Source organism: Triticum aestivum, chromosome 5D (genome assembly GCF_018294505.1).
Source record: "Triticum aestivum cultivar Chinese Spring chromosome 5D, IWGSC CS RefSeq v2.1, whole genome shotgun sequence".
NCBI classification, from domain to species: domain Eukaryota; kingdom Viridiplantae; phylum Streptophyta; class Magnoliopsida; order Poales; family Poaceae; genus Triticum; species Triticum aestivum.
Genome location: NC_057808.1, coordinates 330974706 through 330985842, shown reverse-complemented (window position 1 = coordinate 330985842; position 11137 = coordinate 330974706). Strand labels below are relative to the sequence as shown.

At 48.9% G+C, this 11137-nt stretch overlaps 2 protein-coding genes across 2 annotated transcripts; one reads left to right on the top strand and one right to left on the bottom strand.

Moving 5' to 3' along the window:
• The first annotated feature begins 606 nt into the window (after nt 1–606).
• On the top strand, nt 607–3366 carry LOC123121542 (exocyst complex component EXO70B1). Its single transcript, XM_044541544.1, has one exon. The coding sequence runs from the start codon at nt 1028–1030 to the stop codon at nt 2936–2938; it is 1911 nt and encodes a 636-aa protein (XP_044397479.1). The 5' UTR covers nt 607–1027; the 3' UTR covers nt 2939–3366.
• A 3066-nt stretch (nt 3367–6432) lies between these two features.
• LOC123121541 (transmembrane protein 87A) lies at nt 6433–10025 on the bottom strand. The gene is made up of 5 exons (XM_044541543.1): nt 9668–10025; nt 7940–8870; nt 7706–7801; nt 7347–7483; nt 6433–6918 (listed from the first exon to the last, which is right to left on the bottom strand). Exons 1-5 carry the CDS (start codon nt 9901–9903, stop codon nt 6738–6740), a joined length of 1581 nt encoding a protein of 526 aa, XP_044397478.1. The 5' UTR covers nt 9904–10025; the 3' UTR covers nt 6433–6737.
• Between the last annotated feature and the right edge of the window lie 1112 nt (nt 10026–11137).

Genomic DNA, 11137 nt, shown 5'->3' with positions numbered 1-11137 from the left:
TGAACTATGGAGGCCACGAGACATGAACTATGGTCGGTTTTTTTAGGCAGGCATGTGCGCCGCCCATTGGCTTTGTTGCCGGCGTGGAACTACGGGGTTGTTCAATTTGTAGGCTGGCATGTGTGCCGGCCATTGGCGCTCAGGCCGGCATGAACTATGGTTGCTGGCATGAACACTATGGTCGTGGCGCTAAATTTCAGTTTTCATCTTTTTTTGCAAAAGCTATAGGTGGGTCCACTTGTCGGGCGCACGACAAGCCTAAATATAGAAACGGCGGGCGCACGGCAAGCGTGAATGTAAAAACTGCGGGCCGCAGTCTTTTTACCCGACTCAAACGGACATAATTCAGTTGAAAGTTTTTCTTTTAAATGCCCTGGCGAGTGCCGACCCGCTGGTGGGCAGACGGTACTCCCTTGTTCGATGCATCTCTGACAGGTGGGCCCAGCATTCAGCTCTTGGCGTCAGCTGGTGGCTCTGGAGGAAGAAAAATTAGTATAAAATCTGGTACTCAAACGGACATAATTCAGTTGAAAGTTTTTCTTTTAAATGCCCTGGCGAGTGCCGACCCGCTGGTGGGCAGACGGTACTCCCTTGTTCGATGCATCTCTGACAGGTGGGCCCAGCATTCAGCTCTTGGCGTCAGCTGGTGGCTCTGGAGGAAGAAAAATTAGTATAAAATCTGGTTCGGCCTTGGCTAATCCGCGCAATAATTATCGCGAGGGGAGGGAGCCCGAACGACCAAAGCAAAGCAAACCGAGAAGAGAAGAGAAGAGAAGAGAAATCGGCCGGTCTTCCCTCGCTGGACTAACTAGAGAGCAGAGAGAGCATCAGAGCAGGCAAACCACAGCGCAGAGCCAAGGCAGCAGGCTCATCGCCGCCGGTGGTTCGCTTCCTGCCGCTCCACCAAGCCCCGAATCAAAGCCGGAGCTGCGCCTCCCTCCCTCCCTGCTATTGGTGTTGGTTTATCGCGCGGCTGGCCGGGGGCGCTGCCGTGTGCTGCGGAGAGGAGGACCGGAGGGGGCGAAGCATGGACCGATCCGCCGCGGCGGAGCTGGAGAGGGCGGAGAGGGTGGTGAGGCGGTGGAACTCCACGGCGTCCGCGCCCGCGGGCGGCGGGGGCGGGGGCGGGGGCGGGGGCGGGGAGGACCAGATGCTGTTCGACGGCGGCGGGGACCGGGCGGAGGCCGAGCGCTTCCTCCAGGCGGTGGACGACCTCCGCCGCCTCGCGCCGCCGTCCCCCGGCAGCCCGCGCCGCACCTCCTCGACGGGGGGCTCCGGCGCCGTCCAGGTCGCCATGGCGCGGCTCGAGGACGAGTTCCGCCACGTGCTGGCGTCGCGCGCCGTCGACCTCGAGATCGAGGTGCTGGCCGACCTCAGCTCCCTCTCCATGTGCAGCGACCGCTCCAGCTTCTCCGACGTCGGCGACGCGCCGCCGCCGGTGGACGACGACTCCGTCGAGTCCTCCGTCGGCCGCCGCAGCAGCTACCGCTCCATGCGCAGCATCCGCGAGATCGACCTCCTCCCGCCCGAAGCCGTCACAGACCTTAACGCCATCGCCTCCCGCATGGCCGCCGCCGGCTACGACCGCGAGTGCGTCCAGGTCTACGCCTCCGTCCGCAAGCCGGCCGTCGACTCCGCCCTGCGCCGCCTCGGCGTCGAGAAGCTCACCATCGGCGACGTCCAGCGGCTCGAGTGGGACGCCCTCGAGGTCAAGATCCGCCGCTGGATCCGCGCAGCTCGCGCCGCCATCCGCGGCGTTTTCGCCAGCGAGCGCCGCCTTTGCTTCCTCATCTTCCACGACCTCCCCCTCTCCAACCCCACCATCGCCACCCCCGCTCCCACCACCACGCTCGCCGCCCCCTTCGTCGAAACTGTCAGGGGCGCCGCGCTGCAGCTCTTTGGCTTTGCCGAGGCCATCAGCATCGGCCGCCGCTCACCGGAGAAGCTCTTCAAGATCATTGATCTGCACGATGCACTGGCCGATCTGCTGCCTGATGTCTCCGATATCTTCGCCGCCTCCAAGGCCGGGGAATCCATATATGTGCAGACTACCGAGATCAGGGCGCGTCTGGCTGATGCTGTCCGTGGGATACTCTCTGAGTTCGAGAACGCCGTTCTCTGTGATCCCTCCAAGACTCCAGTACCCGGCGGCACCATCCATCCCCTCACTCGCTATGTGATGAATTACATTGTCCTCATTTCCGACTACAAGACGACACTTTCTGAGCTGATCGTGTCACGGCCATCAGCTAGCTCGCGTGTTCGTGCCGAGGGCAATGAGCTCAGACCGCCATTTCCTGATCTGGACCTTCCTGATCCTGACAGCCAGCTACCCCTTTCTGCTCATCTCATCTGGACTATTGTGGTTCTTGAACACAACCTTGAAGGCAAGGCATCACTCTACAAGGACCCGGCACTCTCTCACTTGTTCCTAATGAACAATGTGCACTATATTGTGCACAAGGTAAAGGACTCGCCTGAGCTCCGGGGACTCATTGGCGATGTGTACCTAAAGCGGCTTACAGGTAAGTTCCGGTTGGCAGCCACAGCTTATCAGCGCAGTGCATGGCTTAAGATCCTGAATTGTCTAAGAGACGAGGGTCTCCATGTCAGCGGTGGCTTTTCATCAGGAATATCCAAATCAGCACTTCGGGAGCGATTCAAGTCTTTCAATGCTGCGTTCGAGGAGGCACATAGGGTCCAGTCTGGGTGGTATGTGCCTGACACACAGCTGAAAGAAGAGCTTAGGATCTCAATAGCAGAGAAGCTGCTCCCAGCATATCGATCCTTCCTTGGTCGATTCCGGCATCATATTGAGAATGGGAGGCATCCAGAGTTGTACATCAAATACACAGTTGAGGACCTTGAGATATCCGTGACGGATTTCTTCGAGGGGTCTCCACCTCCGCCGCATAATAGGAGGAGATCCCATGGATGAGAGATTGCTTGAAGCTTGCAGTAGCTGTATCACTTGGTTGGGTGTTGTTGCCGAGCATTCTTTAATTCTTCGGTGAAGCCAGTGCAGGCAGTCGGGTATGTATTTTGTTTCACTCTCCTGAGACTTAAGGGTGTAGTTGGTGATGATTTCTTCTACTAGAGGTAATCTGAAACAGAATCAAGGATCATATTGATGTTGTCAAAAGTCTTGGTGTTTCTTCCTCAGTTGGTGATCTTGTTCATTTGTTAAAGTATTGTTGTAATTTTGTGTAGCAGCATGTTCATATAGGAATGTTCTTTTAGTAATGTCGCATAGTTGTAAGTTGTAATTTCCTGGTCTTCATTTGACCTTTAGCTGGGTGTCTTGCCTTCTTCTTGGTTGAATCAAATATAAATATGAAGATTGCACTTGGTAGATTAGATATAAAATCAGCTGTGCTACTTGTGTTGCAATTTTATATTATGTAGGATCAAGTTCTTGCCTTAAGTTTCAGTTTTGAGGTTTCCACCTCAGGCCCCTTTTCAAGTGAAATGCCAACATCTAATACTCCCCTGTCTTGAATTCTTGATAAATAAACCCTATGCTCTAGCAGATGGCAGCGGATTGATCAATGTATCATCTTGTTGCACTCGGCAGTCGCAGTACAGACTAGAGTATCAGAATTTTGATTTGGGCTGGTATTTAGTTACATAGTACTCCCTCCGTCCCATAATATAAGAGTGTTTTTTACACTTGTAAAAAACGCTCTTATATTATGTATTATGGGATGGAGGGAGTAGAAAAGAAGGCCCTGTTATCCAGTGGTGCAACCATAATATGCTCATCATGCCTTTGTCCCTATTTCGTGCTTGATAAATTGCTTACTGTCTGGATCTACTGGTGTGCTAACAATTTCAGAAACGATCATAGAAAGCAAATAGAAGTAGAAGGTAACAGAAAGGAGGCCAGAATATTAATAGTAATATTCAGATTCTGCTATTTCTATTGAACCTTTCTATCATAAGATTTAACACACAATTCATCGTTCCTGGCTGGTACCTGCTATCACAAATTATGTAGTACTCCCTCCGTAAAGAAATATAAACATGCGAATATAAACATGCTCTTATATTTCTTTATGGAGGGAGTAGAATACAAGAGCTCTGAAAGGAAAAGGAAAAAAAAAATATTTTCCAGAACATAAACATGCGAATATTGGTAAGAATCAAGTTAGGTCGCTCTTAGGGTGCATAACGAGAATACAGTTGAGCGAGAAGCAATGAGAGACATTTGTTGGCAAGCATACAGCTCACAGCTTAAATACTCCGCATTATCACATCCCTGACCCAACATTGCGGAATGCAGAGGCCGGCGCAACGGACGCTGATTGCATCATCATCATCATCATAAGCAGCCAGGCCAATCATTCCCGCCCCTGTTGTGTCGTTAGAACAAATCCAGCACATGCTAACCGCATAACCGATGCCGCATCACGTAACAGCAAGGGACCCTAACAAACAACCAACCCAATCGGCAGTTCCGGCAGGGGAGAGCCGAATTATTCTCATTCTCGAGAGGAAAAGCAGAATTATTCTCAAGCGGAAAAGCTGTACTGTGGTACGTTTTCATATGCTCCTCGGAACACATTGGCAGCATGATGATGGAATGGTTTGGTCCCTCCCATCCAATCTATCTTGCCATCTCGCCCCAGGTCCCAGGAGCTGGGATGGTTTTTGTTGAGCAAGCAAAGCTGGGATGATGCCATTTGAAAGCTCGGACCGACCCGGGGCGGGAGGCGAATGGCATTTGGTTTCGTGCGGTGCCAGGGGCGACGGGTGCTGGAGAGAAGTCAGCGGGGGCCCGTGAGGCGTGCCAAGATTCCAGCGTCCAATGGTGCCGTCAGTGCGCGCGCTCGTGCGGCTTGTGAGCCCGGGAAAGCGAGGGCGTCTCACAGGGAAGGCAGGCGGCCCCGATCCGTCGTCCGTGGATCCCCCCTGCCTTTTTCCAACCGCAAAACAGGTGGTGCCTGCCGTGATCGATGCCGACGGCCGTCCCTCACTCCCTCCGCCATGTGGATGTGGAGGCGCACGCGCACTCGTCGTTGAGGATGTCGCGAGTCTGGACGCCGAAAGCAGGACCGGGATGTCTGCTCAACGATCGTGCATGTTCGCTTCATCGTTTGGTCTAAATAAATTCCTTACACGGCGGCCGGGTATATTCTCCGATGACGAATACAAGTCTCAGCCTACTGGTGCTGCGCGTTGCGCTTGTTCCCTTTTTGGCTCTTAGAGCATCTGTAGCAGATTTGGTATACTGCCGTCCTGTAAATGTCATTTACAGTATTCCGTAAACAAAATTTGCGGGACGGCAGGCGGATTGGCAGAATAGATTCCGTAAACTCTGCTGGATTTTCGTACTTGATTTGAAACATCTAATTCGCGCCCAAAATATCACACTGATTCCACAAGCATAGTTCATCACATACAAGCAAATTAAAATACTAGATAGATAGTTCCGCACATAGCACACCGCTTGATAGATAGTTTAAACTTAAACTACTAGTTGGATCACCGGAGTTCTACTCGTCTTCATCCTCGCCATCATAGCAGCCGGAGCCGTATTTGCCCGTGCCGAGGTGGTGCTCCATTAGGGAATTGCAGAGCACTTGTGTGAGCGCCGGCACCCACGCCGCTGCGGCTTCGTCCCCGGCGGTGGCCGCCGCCATCACCTCGAACCAAGCGCGCTCGGCCGCTCGGCGATGCTGCACGAAAATGCGGTGCGGGCGGTAGAAGTTCGCCCACGCGCATGCTGCGGCGTTGCGGGACCACGCGCCGCGGCGGCGCGTCTGCTCCTTGCGCCATTCCGGCACCGGAGGGTGGAGGGAGAGCTCCCGTCCTCCTCGTCGTGACCGCGCTTGCGAGGCGGGCCGCCGCCGGGCCCCCCTCGGCCACCGCGACCGGTACCCGCCGTTGACATCTTCGACAAGTTCGGGTGGGTAAACGCGCCGGAAATTGAGACTGAAGTTCGCGAGATTTCTTGTCGGAGGAGAGGAAACGCGGCGGAGGCGAATGGGGGAAAAGCCGGATGCGAACCCTAAATCGACCCGGAGCCGGCATATATACCAGAATAGCGGGCAATTTACGGGCCTCCCGTAAATATTTTACGGGTACTTTGACCATGATTTTAACTAATAAAATATAAGTTATACACAACAAAAATAACATCATCGGAACTATGTTCAAATACAAATCAAACGACATAATTTTTGGTGACATGAGTATTTTCTTAGTTAAATCTATGGTCAAATTTTAACACAAAATACAAAGAGTACCAATAAACCAGGACGGAGGTAGTAGGTTCACAAACTTCAACAGCAGGTAGAGGTTTTGCAGCTGGGCGTAAAACATCTGAAAATTGCGAGGTTTCAGTCTTTCAACGACTATACTAATCTTGTGATGCTGAAACCAAAAGGGAAATTTCAGCACATTTGTAGCAACAAATAATTGCACTCACAGTACTGCCAACATTCGTGTTCACATAAACTAGAAGCAATACGAGATCTACCAAAGAAAAGTATCATACACCATACATCCCCCATAACACCACACATGAACTGTTCCTATCATATATGATCATCCTTACAGTGATGCATGCACTGTATGAAAAAACCAATGGAGGAGAAGGATTTAACAAGGAAGAAACCCCTCCAAGGACGTATCCCAACGACTAGAATTAGCACGGCCGGTCCCTCTGCTAAATACCAAAATTGTTCTAGCATATCCACTTCAAAGGATCTGATGAGGTGGCCTCATCAGATGCGTTACTCCCTTTTATTTTCTTCGTCGTCTTCGTCAAAAGATGTCACACTATCTGTGTTCTTCTTCGCTTTGGCGTCTGTTGACGAAGCTACGCTCCACCCGTTGTTGGAAATAATGGGCCTTGGCCTTATTAATGACAGGCTGTCCTCTCGATCAAACTTTTCACTTGCGTCATTGGTAAATCTGAAATGAGAAGCTCAAGAGCTTAAGAGGACATATCCGTTTCTATCCACAAAGATCAACATTGCACTTTGGTTAGCTCAAAATTCTTACATGATGCAGCAAGTGTTTACATGAGAAAAAAAGACAAGTTGTAACGTAATTTTGTTGTACAATGTATAGCAGGTCTTGAGAAATTTTAAAATTAATGTCGTGACAACATTTTGTGAGGTTGCACGTTTGCATTTGTGACAAAATGGCAGTAGCAGGCAACACTTCCCAACAATAAATGGTAGCATGACTGAAGAGACAGCTTAATGGCATGCTCCCAAATTTCCTGATATTCGTAGAACAGATGATTGGTACTGCAATTCTACTGCTAGGAAATCGCAGTGAGATAGGAAGGCCAATGTATTAGCCAGGTTGAAGTCGCCAAAAGAGTAGGATAATACCTCATTGAGCTCTGAGAAGGTGCCCACAGGTAGGAAATGACGCAAAGAAGTGAGAATGATAGGGCATGCCAGAAAGCAGGAATTATCCATGCATACTGCCACCGCTCATTGAACACATCTGTCGATTTGAAGTAAATCTGCAAAGAGTTACAATTCTACTATCAATGAACAAAAAGTAGACGCATAACCAAGTGAGATGTAGTACATTGCATCTGAACAAAAAAACAGCCAGATTCTTAAAAATAGAAAGGTACGGATATGATTTGAAAGAATACTCCCTCCACAAAGGGTGAAGACAATGACTAAACAATATTTTGGTAATCCAGAATCCAAATATAGTTTTTAATACATCACTATACCTCGTAGCCAATCCAGCCGATAGATACCAGAACAGTAATAGCCAATGCAATAGTGAATTTCCTATAAATGTCAAGTTTGGCCATCAACCTTCTTGCCTATAAAGAACACAACAAAAAAGATCATGAATGGTCAGTGCATTCTCTTAAATTAAACCGGGTACAGAAAAAAAAGGATAATGCACCATAACAGATACTGCAAACGAGAATAGCGAGAAGAAAAGAGGTTCTGCTCACCTGAAGTTGGCTAAGGGTCTTGGCTAGAGAAATAAATATCCAAACAATGAATGAAGCATCCAAGATAGCCACTGGATAGACCAAAAATAGCCGAGCTTTTCCAGACAGATCATTCACAGTACCTAGATTTTCCACTAGCTCAAGAATTTCTGTAGCTACAAAGAATGTTCCTCCAAGCAAGACCACTTTCGATGTCAGACCACCCAAAGTAGGCCTCACAACTCCATACCCCATCGAGACAATGAGTATAATAAGACGAGCCACTGTTCTTTTAATAGTCCCGAATGTTACAGCCCAAAATGTGATGGCCTTTGCCCGAACTCCAGTCTCATTGAACTCAGCATATTCAAAATACCATAATGCCATCTCAAGCATACCCAATGTAATAACAAGAGTAATACAGTTCTGAAGTGGAAGAACCTCTCGCCAGAACTTCATGTATTGATAAAACCAATAGATACCAACTATCACGAAAGCAAATGACATCAGCCCAAAAAAGTTCTTAAGAGGTGCCATCCGACCTGGAAGGTAGCCAGTAGGATTTTTCCATATGGTTTTCCCGTCGATTTCCAGTCCAGCAAGTGCCGGGTCACAGTGTATAAAGTACATATTGTACATCCCAGTTTTCTTTACTGGAATGGTCCTTGAAGGCAGCGTTGCAATCAGATCACTTCCATCAAAAGAAGCAACAAACAACTGTGGCCAGCCAGGATTCACCTGCGATGGGCGGTAGATGACGGAGCCTTCAGCACAAGCTCCCAGCTTTGCAAGATCTGATGTACAACAAATTGCTTTTTGACCTCCATATGCTGATCCACCAATCATTTCACGATCTTCTATTTCAAAGACAATTATCTGAACCTTAGATGAACTAGTTTCTTTCACAGAATCATTAGTCTCCTCTGGCCTCCTAAAAGTAATCTTGTCAAACCTGAAAAGTGGAGGAAATATGAAATTCGAGCCTACAGGAAGGAAGGATGGCAGCAAGCTAAGCACCTAATTATAGTGAACCGAGCTAATGCAATTTGAGTCGCTCAATTAAAGTAGCAACCAATAAATAATGAGTGCAAAATGCGCGTGCACATGTCTACTAAAAACATGCTAGTATGCATTTCCATAACAAATTTAAATTGAAGGAACAGGGTGTCATTTCCTTTGCTTTTTACTCCCTCTGTCCCACAATGTAAGACGTTTTTGAGCTTGCAAAAACGTCTTACATTTTGGGACGGAGGGAGTAGTTCAGTGGACGCATGTATATTTTTACAAGTATGCTCGCGCAAACACAACTTGGAGAAAATTTAAAGTTTGATTGACCTTGCCCCTCTAAAAGTAGTGCTTCCCATGACTTGAACTTGGAGTACTATACTAGTAATAACTTCATATAAGTAGGTGTGCCAGCTACAAGCCTACACTAACTCATGCCATAAATTGCAAACTAATCAAGCATAGGAGTAATTAACTCGACAATGCACATGTAGCTAGAATTACTCAGCGGGAATGGTGCCCCTCTCAGCATAATTTCCGTGAAGATCCAATTGCGCCCTCTCAGGAGCACCTACTCACTTTGACCCATCTACTACCACCAAAAACCATCCAAATGCCCGACAGAACCCCCGGGACGACGGGATCCAAGATCTCATCTGCAGAACGAGGCTCCACTACACCGCGGCCGTCTGTAAAGACGATGCAAGCAAGCCACTGGGAACCAAAAACCGCGAGACAAAGTACCGTATGAAGGCGGCGGCGGCGGCCTCGTCGTCCTCCTCCTCGGCGGTGGCATTGGCGGGGGAGACGGGGGCGTAGAGGCCCTCGCTCCCGGCGTGGAGGATGAAGGCATTGCCCTTGTTGAGGAAGCTGAGGCCGCTGTACTCGTGCACCGAGGCCTCGCCGGTGCGGAGGAGCGCCGCGACGGCGACGGCGAGGAAGAGGAGGAGGGCGCGTGCGGCCGCCGTGTCGGCGGCCATGAGGCGGGCGTAGGGGAGGACACGCGAGGCTGGATCTGGCCTGCGTGAAGCTGATGAGTGAAGTGGGTCGGCGGAGTTGGGGGAAATGGCAAAACCGCAAAGGCCAATCGGAGCCGCTGTCGCCTGGGGTAAGAAGAAATGGGGGAGAAAGGCTGTGTCGGCGACTGCACTGGACCAGCTAAAATGGTTATTCTTTTTTTGATGGTTATAAAAATTGGTGTTGGTCAATGGCAGGCTGAGACTGAAGGAAACTAAAAGAGTTCTTAACTCGGTTCTTAATTAGGTCCATCGCTCCAGGAAGAAACCACTGGTTGCTCTTCGTAGGAAAAAAAGTTTTATTTACTCCCTCCATCTCAGTTTACAAGGCTTGAACGTGTATCTAGGTCGTCAATTTAACTTATATAAAATAAATTGTTAAAAAAAAATCATATTATTAGAAAATAGAATATCTAAAGTTTCTAATGATATTTTTTTTGAAATGTATGCCTCTTATTAAGTTTGTCAAATTAACGACCTAGGTACACGTGCAAGACTTGTAAACTGAGATGGAGGGAGTAGCTTGGCTTCACCAAAAACTCGGATTGCCGAAAATTGCAACATTTAGCATAATTGTGCAATTAAAAAACACGGTTGTAGAAAAAACGTTGCCGCAACTATCTTTTTTTAGAATGATTTGCTGCATTTTATTAAAATGACCTCGATACACTCTTAGGCCGCCACCGTAATAACACACTCCGGCGATGTCTGGAACTAAGTTTTACAAAGTTTATTTATGTAGGCTTCACTGGCCAAATTATGCATGACTTTATTTGCCGTTTGTCACAACATTTGACCCTAAACTCCTCGAATGAAAAGGGAGTAACTCCTCCTCTTCGACAATCGGCCCATTGGTTGAGGGATCCTTCGTCTTGTCGTCGATCTTGTGGATGTCTAGGAGTCAACTCCAGGGTCAGCTTCCCGACACCAAACTCCCATGCCAACTGAATAGCCCATCTCCATGCCAAATTTCAACCAACTTTGGATTAATAATGGAGGGGGAAATGGCACGATTATCGTGGGTGCAGCTTCCTCACACCAAACTCCCATGCCAACTGAATAACCCATCTCCATGCCAAATTTCGACCTACTTTGGATTAATAATGGAGGGGGAAATGGCACGATTATCGTGGGTGCAGCTTCATGACATCAAACTCTCATGCCAACTGAATAGCCCACTTGCATGCCAAATTTCGAC

Excerpts from the sequence above, each read along its gene's own strand:
- LOC123121542 (XM_044541544.1), top strand. The coding sequence starts at position 1,028 with ATGGACCGATCCGCCGCGGCGGAGCTGGAGAGGGCGGAGAGGGTGGTG.
- LOC123121541 (XM_044541543.1), bottom strand. The coding sequence starts at position 9,903 with ATGGCCGCCGACACGGCGGCCGCACGCGCCCTCCTCCTCTTCCTCGCC. Across the intron at positions 8,871-9,667 it reads GCCGCCGCCGCCTTCATACG|GTTTGACAAGATTACTTTTA; the intron begins GTACTTTGTCTC and ends TCCACTTTTCAG. Across the intron at positions 7,484-7,705 it reads TCGGCTGGATTGGCTACGAG|ATTTACTTCAAATCGACAGA; the intron begins GTATAGTGATGT and ends AACTCTTTGCAG.